At 32.6% G+C, this 20807-nt stretch overlaps 2 protein-coding genes across 3 annotated transcripts; one reads left to right on the forward strand and one right to left on the reverse strand.

Moving 5' to 3' along the window:
- Positions 1 to 1667: 1667 nt before the first annotated feature.
- LOC141670998 (WRKY transcription factor 22-like) lies at positions 1668 to 3425 on the forward strand. Its single transcript, XM_074477062.1, has 3 exons — positions 1668 to 2203; positions 2321 to 2434; positions 2783 to 3425. Exons 1-3 carry the CDS (start codon positions 1812 to 1814, stop codon positions 3216 to 3218), a joined length of 942 nt encoding a protein of 313 aa, XP_074333163.1. The 5' UTR covers positions 1668 to 1811; the 3' UTR covers positions 3219 to 3425.
- Positions 3426 to 7344: 3919 nt separating this feature from the next.
- On the reverse strand, positions 7345 to 19415 carry LOC141671325 (uncharacterized). 2 transcript variants are annotated; one of them, XM_074477516.1, is made up of 17 exons: positions 19187 to 19415; positions 16135 to 16207; positions 14989 to 15054; positions 14642 to 14707; positions 14466 to 14548; positions 13915 to 13966; positions 13622 to 13693; positions 12802 to 12869; positions 12663 to 12711; positions 12483 to 12567; positions 12305 to 12406; positions 12130 to 12184; positions 11129 to 11180; positions 9915 to 10031; positions 9074 to 9838; positions 8251 to 8971; positions 7345 to 7885 (listed from the first exon to the last, which is right to left on the reverse strand). In XM_074477516.1, exons 1-17 carry the CDS (start codon positions 19369 to 19371, stop codon positions 7443 to 7445), a joined length of 3054 nt encoding a protein of 1017 aa, XP_074333617.1. In that variant the 5' UTR covers positions 19372 to 19415; the 3' UTR covers positions 7345 to 7442. The 2 variants fall into 2 exon arrangements, with proteins under 2 accessions (XP_074333617.1, XP_074333618.1); XM_074477517.1 differs by having other exon boundaries at positions 7346 to 7885; positions 12130 to 12181.
- Between the last annotated feature and the right edge of the window lie 1392 nt (positions 19416 to 20807).

Here is a 20807-nt window from a genome sequence, read left to right on the forward strand (position 1 = left end):
GAAATATAATAATTACACCAAAAAATTATTGGGCTTTTTTGAAAAATACCTAAATCTAAAAATATTTTTGCAAAAATACAATTATTTATTAAAAAAATTGTGAAAATACTTTTTAATTTGCAAAAATACTATTTTCAATTTTTTTTACAAAAATACAGTTTTTGGCAACCGTAATTAACTGATGCAACCTTTTGACGAGTTTCGCAACCACATATATGCAACTTGAAATGCAACCAAAAAAAACTTCATTAACCTAATTGCATATATGCTTGACTTGGGTTGATTTTACTTGATTCCGTATTTTTGCAAAAAAAAAAAATCAGAAGATAGTAAAATCGCAAAAAAACTTAAAAAAAGTTAGTATTTTTGGTAATTTCTCAAAATTATTTTATTCAAAATAGTTTATCATCAGATCCCCGAAAACTGAAGTAATAAAATTTTTATATGTCTATTCTAAAAAATATAGGGAAATTATTAGTTTATTACTCTCATGATAACTTGTATATATTTGTCTTAATTTTTTCATAAAATAAGTCATTTAAAAAAATATATATAAAAGGCGTTTCTTAACGCTCATTTAAGTAATTTAACTACTAATCGAAGGAATATATTGTTGGTATAAATATCGCAGAAATCATATTCAATTTCTCGACACTATACTATACAAATCTGCAGTGCTGCTTCCTATGTTTCTAGTTTCTTCCTTTGACAATCGTAATTACTGACTTTTAAAATTGTTAACCACTAATATTCTGAATTCGAATATAACGAATCACTTATGTTTACACTTGCAAGACTATAAATAATTTATGACTTCATCAGTCTTCTACATTTTATTCAATCATTTATTGTACATTAATAATAATTATATATATATATTGTTTCAAATTAACCCCTCTATATATCCATTCAACTTCAAATCTCTATATTTTTACCATCGTTGGCTGGTACGGGGATTTAGGTTATCATCCAAGATTCTAGATTCGATTTTATGTGAAAGTTCGAATTTGAGTATAAGGTCATAACTTGTTGTTAATTAACCCGTTACACTAAAATTTTAAGATAATAAAGGAAGACCCGAAGATGATCTTATATATTCTTTAACACTCCCCTCAATCATACAATACATTGCAGGAGGATTCAAACTCAAGTCTCGAGCTAAACATGATCTTATATTATTTAACACTTGTTACTTTAAGCTAACAACTTATTAATGCATGACTTGTTAGTTGTTAATGTATATTAATTATAGTTTGGTTGTAATAGAGAATGCATGACTGATGACTCGTTATTACTATCTTTCCCGCTGATTGAAAATTTATAAATACGGAGTATTTATTATGTCATGCATGACCAAGTCACGAGTCTTTATGAGCTTACTTTTAATATTAATTGTCCTTTTTTTGTGGGCAAAATGACGTACTTTTTTTCTTCTCCACCCTTCTTAGTCCTTGCCCTAAAGAGCCCCATCAAGCATATGAGAGGCAGCAGCTATTAAAGAAAATCAAAGCGTGTTAAGCATTTTGACAATATATCCCAAGTCAACCCTAGTAACATGAGTACATCTCTAATATTACAAAAGTCTAGTTCCCTTGTCTTTTTTCCCTCAACTTGCTTAGTTTCTATTGCTCTTTCATTTCTCACTATATATAAACCACATTTCACTTTTATTTTATATATCCTCATTCTCAATATCTGTTTATATCTATTGATCCATCTTTGACACTTATATAGAAACACTACAAGAAAAACGACCACTTTTAACAGATTTTTAAGCCAGAACCCGACACAGAAGTTATTTAATCGTATACATGGAAGGGTTTTGTGGCATGGAGGAAGACTGGGGATTACAAGCAATTGTTAGAGGATGCACTCATGATCAATACACAGATATTAATGGTTTACTTGATTTTAACTATCAAGATGATCTTTTTTACAATTTTCCGGATCAGTACTTTCAAGGAGTACTTGAGACTAACAGTGAGAATTCACCGATTGTGAATGAATTAGATGATCTTTACAAGCCCTTCTACGATACAACGATAGTTCAGTCTTTCTCTCCGCAACTAGAACATTCAGATTCTCCGGTGAATGAAGTGAAATTCGAGCAAGAAGATGTGAAGGTTGTTGAGCAGAAGGAAAGTATAGTTGCTGCTGCTGCTGCTAACCCTAAAGTTGCAGCTCAAACAACTAAATACAAAAGGTGATTAGCTTTTCTTAAATCTGTAATTGTATTAGTTTCTTGAACTAAACTTAATCAAAAGTGTAGCTTTATTCTAGCAAATGTGTTGATTTTTCTTCTTCTTTCTCTTTTTATCAGGAAAAATCAGCAGAAGAGGGTTGTGGTTCAAGTAACAGCTGAAGGTCTTTCTTCGGATTTATGGGCTTGGCGTAAATATGGTCAAAAACCTATTAAAGGATCCCCTTATCCAAGGTACATAGATATACATCCACAAATATGTTATCGAGATCGCTCTCTAATGAGAATCTGCTTAAAATGAGAACCCTCTACTTTTATCGGAATTTAATTTGCTATAACTTATAAGAATTTCTCGCTCTAACGAGATCGAACAAGCTTAGAATGAGAACAGTCAACTTTCATCCGAATTTTGATTTGTTATAACTTATAAGGATCTCGCTCTAATGGGAACAAGCTTAGAATGAGAACTGTGAACTAATGAGAACTGCGAATTTTCATCGGATATTTTTTATTCTAACGAGATTTTAACACACATATCTTATACAAATAGTAATAAAATTTGTTTTTGATTACTTGAAACAGAAGCTACTACAGATGTAGCAGCTCAAAGGGTTGTTTGGCAAGAAAGCAAGTAGAAGAAAGCTATTCAAATCCAGGAATGTTCATCATAACCTACTCAGCCGAGCACAACCACAGCCAACCAACTCGCCGCAGTTCTCTTGCAGGAACTAACCGTCAAAAGTTCTCAGCCCTGAAACGAACATCTTCCGGTGAAAGCTGCGTATCATCGACAGCAACCCCGAAAGAACATTCCAATTTTTCTCCATCATCTAAACCTATTGATGAAGTACAAGTTCTGAAGAAAATTAAACACGAGAAAAAAGATTTCATTACAGAAGAGCAACTGATTGGTGGTGATGATCATGATTTTGTCATTCCGGATTCGATCTTGACTGATGATTTCTTTGCAGGATTTGATGATGATTTGGATGGTCTAGTTTCGAATGCATCATTCTAAATTTGGTTTTCTTCACAATTATAGCTAGCTGTATACGTCTAAATTGTGTACTCATTTTCGAAATTTAGTGTATCAGTTGCATACTAATTGCGTTGTAAATCTTTGAATAACTTGCAAAAAGAATTGAGTCTTCAAAGGAAGTATATATTGTTATTAGCTTCATAATAATAGGATTATAGTTGATGATCAATAAGTTTTTAAATAAAATTTATGTCGGCAAGTACTGCTCGTTCAGTAGCACTGTATTCTTTATATTGTGGGATGGGAATAGACACGTATTTTAAGAATATGGTTGCCTAAATAATTTTATTTTTTTTAAAAAATAAAAATATAATATTTAAAATTTTATATAGAAAAAGAAAATTATAAAAATAAATTATAGAATTATACTTTATAGTAGACTTAAAATGTGTGTCAGAGTAAAAAGTATGTAAAGAATCAGTGAGACGTGGGACGTATGGAGTAATATTCATAGTTTAAAATAAAGTTTTTTTTAATTTGTACAAATTAGGTGTTTTTTATTTTTGGTAAAAAATTATAAATTTTGTATCAAATATAAGGGTTTGTGTGAATAACTAAACATTTACTGTATATCTATTTTAAAAGCAATATTCAACAGAGTACTCTTTCTATAATATTTTCCAAATTGAAAACAACAAATTATAATTTAAATTGTGTGTATTTTACAATCCTAATTTATAATATTTTGATAGTAAGGAAAAAAATACTCCTGTTAATTAAAAGATCACAACCGAAAAAAATACCTTTATACGAAACAAAATACCCAATAATCAAAGTTTTAATTATAGTTTTAATTATATTAACTTAATACTGCATGTGTGACCATCTCCAACCCCACTCTAAATATTCATATTTACACTATTTTGGTGTAAAATCCCTCTTCAATCCAACTTTAAAAGTTACACCATTTTGTCACACCAAAAATCACACCAAATTTGGTGTTACGCTAAGTTTTTAGAGTTTGTGTATATTTTCATGTTGTCCTTTTACTTTTTTCATAAAATTTGTTTCATTTATAAATTATATCCCACCATTTTATTATATTTTAACTTTTATATTTTAGTAATAAAATAATTTATATAGTATAAGATGTAAGATTTAGTATTGATAGGTTGGAGCAAAAAATGAAAAAAGTTATATATGTCTCATGAGTCAATGTTTGTCGATTAAATGCGGTTTAACCTAATTCACGTGGTTTCCAGGCTATTGCGTGAACCGTAGGGGTTATCCAGTGCGCACCCGAATGCTAGCGGTTGTGGGTTAACTACGAAAAAGAGAGGAAGAAGAATAAGAAGAAGAAAGAAAAAAAACGCACCCGAATGGTAGCGGCTGCGAGTTACCTACGAAAAAGAGAGAAGAAGAAGAACAAGAAGAAGAAAGAAAAAAAAAACGCACCCGAATGGTAGCGGCTGCGAGTTACCTAAAAAAAGAGAAGAAAAACAACAACAAGAAGAAAAAAAAGTGTAACGGGTTGGGGTTATCCTAAGTTATACCTTAATCAAACATTCCATTCACTTTTCTAACAAAGCTCAACTAAAAGCTAAAAAAATTGGCTGGTGAGATTTAACATGCATATTAATAACTGTTATTATTCTCCCTACACCAAAGAACAATTATTGGTAGGTTCAAGTTGCATTTTTGGAGCCATTTTTAATGTGAACGTGTTATGGTTCATAGAATGCCAACCGTGATGGATCGAAAGCGATGGTCAAAATCTGTACAATTTTTTTTCTTTTATATTGTTTGTTTCTGTAACGTATATAAATATATGTAAGGTTTGTCAATAAAACTACAGTTTATTTCAAATTAAACGGCTATATCTTCATCTTCACGCTACAAGGTTCAATCTACATTGCCGACTTCTATGTAACTGTCGCTTTAATATTATTTTCCAACTTTTTTATACCAATTTTAACCGGTGTTTTAAAAATCTCTGATAAATATCCGATTTAATCGATTAATTCCCGATTAATCCCTTACAAAGTATCCGATCGATTTGATTTTTGAAATCCGATTATTCTTACGATTTTTTTATTGTAGTATATATGATTAGTTATTAAAAATTAAAATACTATATTAATTTAAATATGAATAAGAATAGAAATTATGATATAATAAATATATATTTATTAATAAATAATATAATATAATGATAATAATATACTAAATATAATTTAATGATATAATACTTCCAATTTTTACTCCGATTAATCCCCGATTTTCAATTAATCCTAAATCGGTAGCTCGGTCGATCTTCAACGATTCCCGATTATTACAACACTTATTCCAACCGATCTGTATCTATTTATTATGTATATCTTTTTTAAATATAAATTAGTTTATGTTTCTTAAATAAATTTTGGGTGAACGAGAAACAGATCTAAATATTTAGAAGGAAAATATTATTTCCAGAGCAATTTTCTTATTTCCAGAGCAAAGAATGAGTGAAAACACAAAATTACTCCACAGCATTCACAATAAAAAGTTCTTGAAAAATATCAAAGGCAGGGGTAATTTGGTAATTTCACATGTTTTTGCTCTGGAAATAAAAAAGGCTCTGAAAATAACATTTTCCTATTTAGAATCAGCTGAATATAAGCTGAATGCAGTATTTTCTTCATGCAGAAATTTGATCAAGAATCATGCAATTTGGAAAAAATAATATATTGAAAACAACTACGTCACTGAAAAGATATTTCGAAATACGTCATTGAAAAGATATTTCGAACTTATAATTTTAATTATAGTTCATCCATTATTTCCTAGTGATTTATATGTTTAATCTAAATAGTGTTTTGTGCGTGAGTTTAATTTCAAATATATTAAAAATAAAAGTTAGCATTTCGGTGGGTCACTCGAGCTTTGCCAATAGCGTGATAATGTCAATAAATGTGTCATACTTAGGGCGGACAATTTGACATACGACACTTGAACATGACACGAAATGACACGAAAAATATTGGTACACGAAACACGAATGTACACGAACACGAAATTACACGATAGATTTAATGTCGGATATGGATTTCAATTTAGGTACACAAAATTACACGAGATAAATATATTTATAAATTAATATATATAACACATGCATATATTTATGTATATAATATAAATATAAATATAATATAAATATTTACAAATTTTTATAGAATACTATGTAAATATATATATATATATATACACACTCCATATTTCATTAAATTATACATTAAAATAGATTATTTTATATATTATATGTATATATATGTATTATATTAATTATTTATTTAATATACACGAAAAGTACACGACACGATTCGAATGGATATGGGTTTCACATATGTGTACACGAAATCATTTCGGGTCGGATATGAGTTTCATGTTTATATATATGAAACACGAAATTACAGGACACGAAAGTACACGACACGACCCAATTGCATGCTCTGGTCATACTAGGGTAACTGTATTTTTCTAAGAAGGGTGGTTGTAGTTTGAATTTTAAGTAGTTATAATTGTTAAATTACTGTTTAATTTTTAGATTTTGAGGAACCGCAATTGCCACTTGCATATAGAAAATGCGAATGTACAATAAAAAGCAGTAACCTGTGCATAGAATCAAAACCAGATGGATAAACAGATTTTTGTCAACAAACTATTTGTATTATTTTTCAAAACAAAAAATGCCGGTGCCATAACAAACTAACAATCTGTAAAATATTGATAAAAGTTTTTTATAAATAATTAAAAATTTGTACTTCTTTCTACCGCATGAAAATATTTGGATGAACATTTTATCTTTTAGGTATTTTTCATCACTATTTACGAGAAACACAATCAAGCAAAAAAATTAGCCAAGCTGGAAAGAAGAGTAACAAAATAAAGAATCACCTCGAATAAAAAAAAAGAAAAAAAAAAGCTAAAAAAAAACAGTACATATTTCATGAACCCAGATTTCGAAAATCGAAAATATTCGGTAGATATACAATTTACGATTTATTAGACGATTTTTAAAAAATCAGATGATTTATTGAAATCGGTCAAATCGAACCAATATTTTTGACAGATTTTTGAACGATTTATCAGTAATATTTGAGAAATCGGCTGATTTTTATAACCATGCATCAACCGTGTAATTAACAATAAAAAAAATTCTATCAACCATTATCCACCGATAAATGAATAACATTCACTCTCGAGCGTCTCAAACTCCGATGTCTTTCACTTATTTGCTAAAAAGGACGAACTCGTCGACTCCTTATTTGAATTCAAGTATGATGTTGCCATTTTCCACAACTCTATCCCACTCATTCCGAGTTTCTGCTGATCAGAAATCCGGTGAGGAAGATTCAACACTGCATTTGATCCGTGCACGCGGAGTGCAGCAGAATCATACGCCAAAGCAGCCTCTTCTTCCGTGTCGAATGTTCCGAGCTGAACATTGACACCGTTCCTACTCTCCCTAATTATTGCTGCAAACCTCCCTGAAGGTTGTCGTCTTACACCTCTGTATTTCCTTCCACTGCACTTCTCTTTCTCTTTGCTAGCTTTGCCCCGTTCTCCGTCAGTTACTTGCCCAGTCGTGCAAGCCGCATCGTTCTCTTCTCCGATTTCTCTCCCCGTTCCACCATCAACATGTTGCCTACTAGTGTTATCGTGATGGGCTGAGGAAAGACAAGTTTAGGTTGGAAAGAGTATTCTTTTCTTTCGAAAATGGCAAATGAATTTCCAGTCGATCAGGAAAATGGTAAATTAACTACCCTGGCTTCATTCTTTTCTGATAACAAACAATGGTTTAATAACAGGAACAACATATTAATTGAATTTGAATTTTACAAAGTTCAGCTTGCAGGGACCGGACAGGAAGAGGAAACTAAATTTAATAACAGAAGAATGGAAATGTAAGTACATACAAAAGTGGTAACGGACAATCTAGCACCAACTCTATTACCACCTATACATGATTATATTGCACTAAAAACTTCTGCAGACTACTACCTCTAAATAATTTATGGCACTTAATACTTACCCAAAGGTTGATTATGTCCTACGTTCGATATCCCAGCAGTACTAGCAGGTTCCGTAGATGAAACACTCGCTTCCTGAGTAGCATTCATATTCATGTTATTTTCCCTCGAGAAATGTGGGGATGGGATACCAGATGGAGATGTGACTGAATTGGTTAGTGGTCTAGTAAGTTGAGCTGGCTGTGTTGGTGAGGTAATATACTGGTTAAGTGCTTCTGAATAAGCCTTTCCTGATAGGCTTCCACGCATGCGGCCTGTCGGGCGCCAGTCCTGCTCTGTTGATGTATTTACAGTATCTTCCGGCCTTGTAGGTTGGACAGTTCCACCGGTATGACTCATCAAAGGCCTGTGTGCATCTACATTCCTAGAAATAGGAGAATTTGTTTGCAGTTGGACCGGGTTATATTGTGATTGCATTCTTGCTACATGGGGTGTTCTCTGAGAAGAATGATGAAACTGTTCCTGCTGGTGACGAACATATGGTGATGAAGCCCTAGTCGGCGTGCCTCCATGATGAGATTGAGTTGGTGCAAAATGACGGGGTGTTACGGCCAGGCCAGGAGACTGACTCCTCATATGCGGCATCCTTTGGCCTGTAAACTGTTGTTGATGCAAGTTTTGGCCATTAACAGAAGGGACTCGATAACCACCAGGAGTTATTGGGGTAGTCATTTGTTGAGATGGTCGAATTGGACTGAACATGTGACCCTGTGGACCCCAATTCTACACGGGGGAAAAAAATAGTCAGTCAAGCATAAAGTATTTGCATGAATGAAGAGACCAATATAATGAGATGACACATCCAAAGAATAAAGTTTTCCATACCCCAATTTGTTGCTGCAACGTAGATGACGACAAGTATGAACCCTGGAATGGCCTTGGCTGCTGTTGCCTTTCTACATTACTGGAAACTGGGCCAGAGCCATTTACGATTATTGGCCTAGGAGACATCTGAGAATTATTCATTGATCTTTGTTGTGAAACAGATGTTGAAGCTTGTGCAGGAAGGGCCTGAACTGCAACAGGTACTCTATTTATAGTTTGGGATGCCGGAGGGTACCTCCCATATTCATTGATCATATCAGAACTACCATGCCGATGTAATTGCGTATTAACAGGAGCAGTAGTGTTGCTCAGCGCAACAGAAGTTGCAAGAGAGGACGTATGAAAACCCTCAGACCCTCGATTAAGAGCAGGAGATATGGCATCAGTCAACACAGGAGATAACATAGAATTTGTTGGAGCAGATCCTGAAATAGCATTGCCATGGGCATCTTCTGCATGTGAGGCATGACTCTGATTAACCCTACCAGTACAGAGGTTTCTCAACTGGTTCTCGTAATCCGCTAAGAGGGGTTTCAGACATTCATTTTCAGAAGCACCCACTATGTCCATCTCATCATCCCCATCAGAGAGATCCATTATATCAGGGGAGCCATTTGCGGTGCATTTTTCTTGCTGTGATAGGACTTCTGGAACATTAATTGAGGTTTTATGGTCCCTCTGATCATTGCTTTCAGTTGCTGCTTTCCATGATCCATCGGCAGTAATCATTACGACAGCAACATTTTCTCCTACCTCTTCTAAAATCTAAAAAAAACAACATAGTTACCAAGAGGGCACACAGATTTCATTTTCAGAAAGAACTACATCAACATATACTTGCCTTGACCATCTTCTGATCAATACAAATATCATTGAAGCAGACGGACTGATTACAATGTGGGCAGCGCCAGGATGGCCTTCTTGAATTTATATCCACATAATTGTCCAGATCAAAACACTGCACGAAAGTGGAGTTACAAAGAAATTTACCTAACGCTCCATTTGCTTGGATGGAAAAAAATTAAGGATGGAATGAAATGAAATTCAAACTATGTGTGCATATGCATAAATTTTATAATATCCTACATTTCATTACATGTGTTCAAATGAGAACTTAATAATTACAATCCCATTTTCCTTTACAAATCCTTCACATATATTATCACATAAAATTTACACCACCTCCATACTTCTCATCCACCCTGAAACTAGATACATTATTCAATATACCCCCACAACTCCAACCAATTAAACAGAGAGCAAACTGTACTAAAGAAAAAGATGGAAAGGGGTAGGGTTAAAGACAGGAAAAATATAATATTAAAATCATATATAAAATGAGTAAGGAACCAATTCTGTATTTGTTCTTTATCCCCTAATATCTGCTAGGTTAATTAATTACGGATTACATAACTGTGAAAACATGCGATACAAGTTCCAATGTTCCATGATTCTTAATCCGTAAGTTCTCTTATGAAAATAGCAAGTGATAGGAGTGAAAATAACTCTTAACACTGAAGCTCACAAGCCTTTCCAAAGAAAACAAGATATTAGAGTAAAGCTATAAAATATCAACAAAGTCTAGGATAGTTACACTACAAATCCGTACTCAATTCTGTAATGTTTTGAATTTTTAGTTCTTTCTTATCAGTCCATTGATGTATTAATATTCTTCCCTTCTATATTTTATAGTAATTCTTAACTTTCTATTTTGTCAATACTAACAAACTGCAAAAGCCTAGTGTTAAACTATCTGGGAATAGGGCAGCACACATAGTTTAAGAACTTTAAGTAAAACTTTAGCTTTTGTTTGCAATCTTGCTATTTAAATCCTGCGAAGCCGAAGTTCTATGCCTTAAGCTTAGTAATGTGACCCAAAGATTTATGCAAAGCCAAAAATCTGTGCATTAAGTTTAGTAATATGACCCAACAAGAACTGCAAAAGGAATAAAGGATCCTCATGAAACCAACCACTTGCAATATAGCATTACAACTGCCACTAATGATATATTCTAGCCTCTTTTCTATTAATTAGGTGACAATAGAGAGACTGACCTGATGATGCTTGCATGACTGACCTTTGACAGGAGTTTTGATGCGCTTCATGCTGTCAATGACGGGAATCAATATAAATAATTAGCAATGGATCATTTACAATTAAGAAGAGGTTAGTTAGCCAGGCACCGAATTACATTCTAGAAGTGGTTGACTGTTGATAAGAAGATAAGTAGTGGACGAAAGTTGCTGCTTTAAATAGATATCGACATGTATGCATAAAAACCTCTCACTCAGTTCTCCGCATGTTCTACAAAGTCTTCAAATAGTCTATAATGATAACAGAAGTTATAGAATGCCTAACAGACTATTAAATTTTTTTCCTTGAAATGGAATGTCAAGTAGACAAGTTACAAGATAAACTTTTACTACTGAAACTTTCAAGTTTCAACTTCCACTAATATGTATACCTACGATTCCACTATTTCCCTAGCTACCTCAGAAAGAATGATACCAGCTAGATGATTTAAGGTGGAAGATAGAAATAACTGATCTGACTCCAGTACATCTGTTCTCTTTCAAATTACTAGCAGCAATGGGAACTGTTGCTATATTAATAAAGTTTTCAACAGAAACCTTGCAGAAGAACGCTATAAAATTTCAATACTGGCAGAAAGGTATTCTCTGTCAAGTTACTAGCAGCAACCGGAACTGTTTCTATAGTAAAAAAGTTTTCAAAACAAAAAAACCTTCCATACTAAGGTTATAAACTTTCAAAAATGGCTGAAAGGTCAAAGGTGTTTAGAGTGGTAGATAGGTTTCAAGAAGGGCATGAGCCCGTGGATGTAGTTTAAATACTGTATGCACGGGTGTTAAATTTAAAAGAACAAACTAGTCAAACTACAAAGAAAATCAGTTTGAAGAGAACTTGAGCTGATGTACACCACAAAAGACAACCAAAAGATCAAGATAAAGAAACACAACAAAAAATAATTGAAGCAAGATTTCTCCTTGAGAAATGATGATTATTCAAAATCTTAAGCACAAATGATAAGGCATACCTTATTGGACAATTTAGTGATATTCGAGATGCCTCTTCAATCAACTCCGAATCTGCTTTTGAATAAGTAAATGATGAAAATTTTATTAGGACCACGCAGAACAGGACATTCTGCAAGACACGTATGCAAACACAGATACTAAGAATATCAGCAAGATAAAAACAGGTTGTCCAACCTGAATCCAGTGAACCAACAGGAGGCTGAACATAATCTTGCAAGGAAGGTCGAACAGGACCCGTTACCGTACTCATATAGGCGACAACGATTACATAATTTCCTTCAGAAAAGTAAGTGCTGTCAGTGAAACAGATCATATCAGCAAAATATTTATTAGAACCACAACCAGTACAAACCATTAAACTGCCCCACAGCTTGAAGAAGATTTGTTCCATATTTAAGCAGTTTGGTGACATTTGTCGGAAGTTGAGGTCCATTATCCTGAGAAGGCAAAACAGTGAAAAAAACACTTGTTTCCAGATATAGCAACACCATCATGCTTAATTTAATTTTAATAATATGAATTCGAAACAAACCATGAAAACATTAGTTCTTCTTTCAACACCTTTACCATTTAGCAGAAAGCTTCACATTTGAAGATGACGGAAAAAAGCGGGTCAGAAGAATTGATTTAAAAAAATAATAATAAGTTAAACAAAACGCAACGATTCATACTTCACTTGTTGAGGACTTATGATACATGCTGATGTATCCATGTTCTCTATCTGCGCTACAAATAACCACTGCAGAACACAATTGATAAAACATGAGACGCCAAATGAAAACGGTATTTATGACCACATCGACATAAAAGCATTCTATACATTCAACTATAAAATTAAAAAAAATCTATGCATAACACTTCATTCCATAACTCGCTATAACTGTAATCAGGTTTCAGGTAGGCAAAACCAAAGACTTTGGCAGGACCATACTACTTAACTTCCATACAGATTACCTAAACATGACAAGATTAAAATAACAGCATGTGTGTCAAGGTTCTGGTCCAAGACATCATGTTAAGGACTGTTTGTGTATCTCAACTATTCTACTTTTTGGTTCAACATGATTCTCCCCTCCTTTGCAGAAAGTTTTCCATGATTTTTAAAAAAATTATTATGCAATGGTCATGGAGATGATCTGACTTCTGAAGCAGAACTTGAAGACATTATATTCTAACCTTTTGGGAAACAAAAGGGAAACAAAGTTGCTTGTAATTAGTTATGAAGTTAAATTTTAATGAAGATGTAGATAACTAGGAATGTTTTAGGCTCTTAGCTCTTTTTTTTTCTACAGGAATTGTCTACTGACATCAACAAACTGAATTATGTTAACTTAATCCTGTTAAAACACATCTGGACAGCTAAAGATATGTCCACTCACAAACAACCATGGGGAGAGTGCGACTCCAGAGGGTAGAATTTAGGACTCAGTTCTGTTCAGTGGCATTCGGCACATAGTTTAAAAATAATAAGAAAAAAAATTAAAATCTTACAATTTTATCATCTGGAGAGGAATCTATTTTTTTCCGTATCTGGAAATCCAACACATATGCCTCAAATCCTGGCTACATGACCAAAAAAACAAAGAAACATTAATAAAGAACTTCTGTATCATAATAGCAGTTTCAGAATGGTTGCCAGCAGGGACCAAAGACCTCTGATTATCTTCCATCTTATTGGGTACAATGATCAGGTTAACAAATTTAAACAAAGTACATATTGCATACACAATATAGAGTAAAATAAGGGACTACTAATTTGTTTAGACAGAGATGAGAAGGACTACCTTAGCATGAAGAATAGCCAGTGTTTGATCTATTTTTATATGCGGATAAAATCTGCACATGAAGGCACAAGAGAGCACAATCAAATACAATTTATTTTTTAAAACAAAATTTTGTTTTTCAAGATTCTCCATAGAATAACTTTCATGTGAATACATCGGTTGAAACGTAACTGCTTGGCAATTTTGAAGAAAAACCATAGGCAATATAAATAACAAAAACATCACTGAAATCAGTAGCATAGGCCATAGACAAATACAGACAGTTATATAATCAAGCAAGACCAGTGTTATTAAAATTACTGTTGCATATGCAGCCTTGAGTTGAAAATTACTTGATAATAGAGCAAATACAGAAAGTTCAGATACCATCGAAAAATTTGGTTACAGTAAAACAACTCATTAATAGAAGTTCTTCAGCATATGATCCTCAATGTGCACACAAACTTATAAATATTTTAACCGACTGAAATCAGAATGTGCAGACAGTTTTGCCAACCAAAAGATGGAGAACTTTGACAAAGTAGTATGGATATTACAGCATGATATATCACCTTGACATAATTGTAGAAATAGTTGGTGCCAAACTACTTGCCTCGGTGTTGATATCTTTTGCACTGCAAAAGGTGCTCCCAATCTAAATGAAAACCATAGACGTCATTATTTCAACACTATACAAACTCCCTAAACTTAAGTTTACAATGTGCAACTAGTTTAGCATAATACAAACCTCGTATGCAAGAGACTTCAGCTCCTCACTATCTGTGCATGAAAACCATCCATTCTCGCACGCAGTCTATTGCAGTAAACAAGGAACAAATTAGTCCTACAGCATTAAAGGATAGCCAAACTACTCAAAAGTAGAGACTTCAATAAAGATAATATATTAACCATGAAACTGATAGGGCATATATATAGAATCGGCTGACATACTATTACTCACTGGTTCAGGAAAAAAACATGAGTATTGAGTAAACTCTATAGCAATCCAATATTTAATAAAATGTAAATGGAATGAAATACACCAATGGAGAAGTAAAAACAAAGCTAATGCATCTATAAAATAAAAGAAAATACCTTTACAGAGATCATCAAAACCATGATTGCTGCTTGCAATAAAAAATCATTTCTGCGAGTACATACCTGTTGATTAACGAGAGGCGGATTGTTAAATAATCATACTAAAGAATAAGGTTCACTACACCAAAATGGATATACTAGGACAGAAAGTAATATGTAGAAGAACTATGACTCAAGACTGAAGCAAACGTAATAAATAGGACATGTTATCGATAAACATAATGTTTGATGTTATGATAAATAGCTTCTTATCTTGTCCCTGCAAATTCTAAAGAGTCTAAAGCCAGTCAGGCGGTGCTTCTAGACTAAAGTGAGGAGTGAGTGTAACTACTTAAAAATAGTTTAAATCACCTGCTTAAACAGGAAAATGGAGATAGCATAATAAGAAAACGACGTCAACCCAAAAATTCCAATCCATGTCTGAAGACTTTACGTGTATACTTGATATTTGGATAGTTAGCCAAATGCCGAAACCAGGTAAAACAGGGACAGAGTCAGTTCCTAGGTTCAGAGATATGACTGCCATCAAATCTACACCAGCTCGACTGTAGCGGAATCAGAATCTCAACGATAATAGAATGCACAATTATTAGTGACCTCATCCTTCTTCACAAGGCAACTAAAATTGCAGAGGTCTAAACAAGACACACTTGGATCAGGCATTTAGACATCACTATATACTATTAGATACGTGCCCTCCGTTCAGTTATACAATGATACAATTTCACTCCAAAAAGTCTAATGGTTGTGTTAAGTGCCAATATTTTTTAGCAATTGCTTACTCGACAATCATAGCAGATTTAGAATTTTAACCTCCCAATTAATTTCTCTCGATTTTAAGGAATTTATCTTGCTTTGCACAAGTGCAGGATCCGCCTTTTCTTTTTTAAGGGTCACAGAGGAAAAACATATTTTCCCAAGAAAAATAGGTGTTTTATTAGAAGAATAAATATAACGTAATTAGTTTCAAGTAAATAAACAATATTTACAAATTTTACATAAGACTTGTTTGTTTTTTCTTTGATGTAATATGGATATCTTCTGATGCATATAATCATAGATACAATAACATGTCTATAAGTTCCACTGTCGCTGATACTTTATATTCATAACCTTAAATATGCCACTCCATAATAAAAGTACCTGCTTCAACAAACCCGGAAGCTCCCGGCCAAAGCTTGGAACTTCACTATTAGCTATGGCATAATCAATACCTCTGCATTGACAAAGAAAAATAAGATTGTGGACAGAGAAACTAATAGAGACAATAATGTTTTACAATAAGCAATTCAAGAAGCAAAGATGGAACTCGAACATATCACTTCTTTTTGTAAGATATAAAGTTAAAAGTTATTGTAATTTACACATTTCCCACAATGAACATCAGTTAATCAGAAGTCCTGCAATTACATGAGTTTTCCTGCAATAGTTATCATGACTAGTGCTTAACTCTAAAATTCTACTCATGTTTGCCCCTAACTTCTCTCTGCCTTCTCTAACAATATTTGTCCATATTCTTATACTCCCAACTAATTTACCTGATTCTTGTTTATAAAACATCGGTTTTTGAGAGTAATATTACCTTAATAGTCAACATACAACTTAGATGGGACAACTAGAATGTAGAAATGCTTGGTCTACATCTTCCAGAATATAGTCGCTCTTTTTCACTACTAGTGTACAGTACCAAATAAATTAACAATTCATCAAACCAACAATCTTCTGAACATGCTTTGTTTCAATTTTATTAGTTTCCCGATGTTCTATTTTTCATTGTATGATACAACCCATTATGTCCAGCGTTTCCTTCTACATTAAATCACACGCCACGCCGATGTGTCTCCAATACATTTGGGCAGAAAACAAAATCAACCATCATTACTATCTCATAAAAACAATAGAGACTAACTTCTCATCAACTATCTATTTCGGCCAAATTCTACGCTTGTATATAACCATAACACCACCACATCCACATCTTATACCAAAATCACTCCAATGCGACACCAAGCAAAACATATTCTCTAAAACATAACAAAAAACCAACTTAAAACAACTATATCTTACATGTTCACTGCATTCCACTATTTTGAAACCTTAGTATACAAACATCCACGGGTGACACTATTTCCCTAAAAGTGTAAAAAATTGGACCATAAGATGAATATTTATTTACATTATATATTTATACATATCTACTATTCATCAAATTAAACCAATTATTTAATCAACAATCCTAACTAGGGAGTAGAGACACACACATAAACATAATTATTATACAATGTTTTACAAACATCAACTAACAGAAATATCCAAAACTGTACAGTTTTAATGAATTAAACTGTAATATCAACAAATTAGACCTAACTTATATTACTAAACGTAAATGAACCTGTTTGAAAATTTGCGGTTAGCTGTTACCGAAAGCGGATAAAATTGGTTGTTTTGACTAACGGATTGAGGAAGTTGTTTTGACTAGCGGATTGAGTAACTTGTTTTGACTAGCGGATTAAGTTGTTTCGAAGAAAAAAACTGTTGGTAAATAGCTGTTTGAATTAGCGGTTTGTGTTTTCAATAGACCCAATGTCAATCATCTAATTGAATAAACTCCTCCAAGTAGTTTTTTTCCAAATTAGCGGACTGGGTCCAAACTGTTATGTCAACTGCTAATTACCAAACACCACTAGTAGAGGTTTCATTTGGTCAAACCTCCAACTTTTTCTAGAACTACTAACTTTCCAAAACGGACATAAACTTTCTATAAATCGGAATGTAAAGTAGTTACAAATTACACCGTATTATCAACAAAATATACCCAACTAATATTACCAAAACCTTAAATTTGTTACAAGCTATGTTACTCGGACTCTTCATTTTACCTTCGAGTACCCGTGTCGGACACTCGACATTTGGACATGGACATTCGGACTCGGACACTTATTTTAAGCTAAAAACATGCAAATTTTTCAAAATGTTGCCGAGTCCGATACTTGGACACGTGTCCATGTCGGGCACTTCTAGACGAGTCCGAGTAACATAGGTAACAAGTTGAACCCTAGAGTTTGCCATGAATTGGACCATACCCTAATACTAATTTATCCGGACTCTTCAATTTTGCCCTCAGACATGGACATGACATGGGTGTGAGTATGGGATCTAAGCCGAACCCTTCAAATGGATACCAGACACTTTAACCTTAAGAAATCTGGTTCAAAATGATTTGCAAGGCCTCACAACAACTTAAAATTCTTAATTCTAGGGAGGGATGTCTATAGATTACTATTTTCATGTTATCCTTTTGATTTATGTTATAGATATGACATAAAACAATTATGTATACAAATATAATGTATAAAAAGCAGGTATAATATTGCTAATATTGCTTATGTGAAGGTTATCCCCGCACCCATGTCCAATTTTGGATCCATATCCACAAATCCTAATTTTTTAAAAACTAAAAGTCTGACACTTGGATCCGCATCCCGTATCCAACATCCGTACCCGAGTCCGGGTATATAACTAAAAGTCTAAAACCGTAAAATTGTTACAAATTGAAACAAAAAATCAGAAAATTATACCTAACTAATATTACCAAAACCGTAATGTTGTTACAAATTGAACCGTAACATACCATCTGATATAACTAAAACCGTAAAATAGTTTCACGTAACAGAGATGAACCAGAATAAGTTGTTACAAATTGAAACATAACATCAACATACTATACCTAGCTAATATTACTCAAACCGTAAAATTAATGCAAATTAAACCGGAAAGCTGTAATGTATCGAACCTTAATATCAATAACTTATACCTAGCTAATATTACCAAAACTGTAAAACTATCACAAATTTCACCACAATATCAACAAATAATACCTAGCTAATCAAACCGTTAAATCAATAAGCTACACCTAGCTAACATTACCAAAACCGTACAACTGATACAAATCTCACCACAATCTCAACTAATTAAACCTGGCAAATATCACCAAAACCGTAAAACAGTCACAAACTAAACCGTAAAGCTGTAACATATCGAACCGTAACATCAATAACTTATATACATAAAACTATCACAAATTTCACCACAATATCAACAAATTAAACCTAGCTAATATCACCAAAACCGTAAAACTGTAACAAATCAAACCGAAAGCTGTAACGTATCTAACCGTAATATCGAGAAGTTATACCTAGCTAACGAGAGGCAGAGATTGAAGAATTCAACCGAATCGGTCTTGTCTTTAGTGCAAGTATGAGCTGATAATCGGTCAGCAACCGCCATTATACGATACGAATTGACCTCCGACGCGGAGTATTTCGTTCCGTTAGCTATGTCGCCGAGCATCGCCGGATTTATCACCGTGTTTTTCGACATCGCACCTAGCGAGTTTACACTCGGCTCTACAGTTTCGATATTTTGGGGGTGTTTTTTGAAATTTTTGTTGATTATTTATTTCCGTTTATAAATAGATTTTGGGCTTTGAATGATTTGTAAGGGCTGTAGTTTTATAACTGGAATGGGTTAATAGCTGTATGGGCTGGGCCTATTTTTTATAAACTGGAATGGGTTTTGGATTATTTGTTGTGTAATTGGTTTAATCTGCAAATTATTTACTCGCTCCGAGATTCTTTACATTCGGGACGGGGAATCAACACGTATTTTAAAATTCCCGTAAAACCTAGTTCCCTAAATAATTTTAAATAAATTTTTTTCTTATAAATAAAAATAAAATGTTCAAATTTTTATACATAATAAGAAAATTTTAAAAATATTTTATAAAACTATATTTTATAATATTTTAAAATACGTATCAAAGATAAGGAAAAAGTATATAACGAATCAGTGGGGCGGAAGGAGTAAAATTTTAGTTTTTTTTAAAAGCAATATTCTTAGGAAATCAATTCATGTTGATGTTGAATTGTATTTGTATCCTACTTCTCGATGGTAATTCAAATAAAAACTTCTCGATGGTAATTCAAATAAAAACAATCATTACATGTACATCTATACTATCTATCTATACTATACTATATTATAATACACAAAACATTAAAAGTTTGGTACTCGATCGGTCGGTACTTGGTGAAATTATTTAATTATCCTTACTTAATTATTTCAATTCTATATTCAATTTTTTAATTGATATTGAAGTTAACTTCCTCCATTATTTTACCAATTTCAATTCTATTTTATATCGAACTCTAGATCATAATAATTTATATTAAATTCAACTTTTTCTACCAATTTATATTTTAATTAATATTGAGTTCTATATTATTCTAATTTGTTACTTCGAACTAAATTAATAAGCAAAGTAAATATAATTATTAAGATTTAGTTGATATGTCATGTGAATCGGGTTAAAATAAAATAATAATACTATCAGTCCTCCTAAAAAAATTATACAAATGAACTTGGATAAACAAAATAATATATTTTATTTATCGAGGATAAAAAAATATATTATACAATTGATTCAAACTAAAACAAAATTAAAATAAAAATACAATTTGAGCAACAAAAATAAAATCTATATACTATATTATAATAGACGAAACATTAAAAGTTTGGTAGTTGGCCGGTCGTTACTTGCTGAAATTACTTAATTACCCTTATTTAATTATTTAATTCTAATTATATATACTATATTATAATAGACGAAACATTAAAAGTTAAAAGTTTAACTATATTATACTACATTAATTCAAATACTATCACTTTATATAAGTTTAAATGTTCTAAGAAGTTGTGAACATATACGTCTACTAATATAATTATCATGTAGTCATATCATTTAAAGTTTTAAATGA

Source organism: Apium graveolens, chromosome 7 (assembly GCF_009905375.1).
Source record: "Apium graveolens cultivar Ventura chromosome 7, ASM990537v1, whole genome shotgun sequence".
Taxonomy (NCBI): Eukaryota; Viridiplantae; Streptophyta; class Magnoliopsida; order Apiales; family Apiaceae; genus Apium; species Apium graveolens.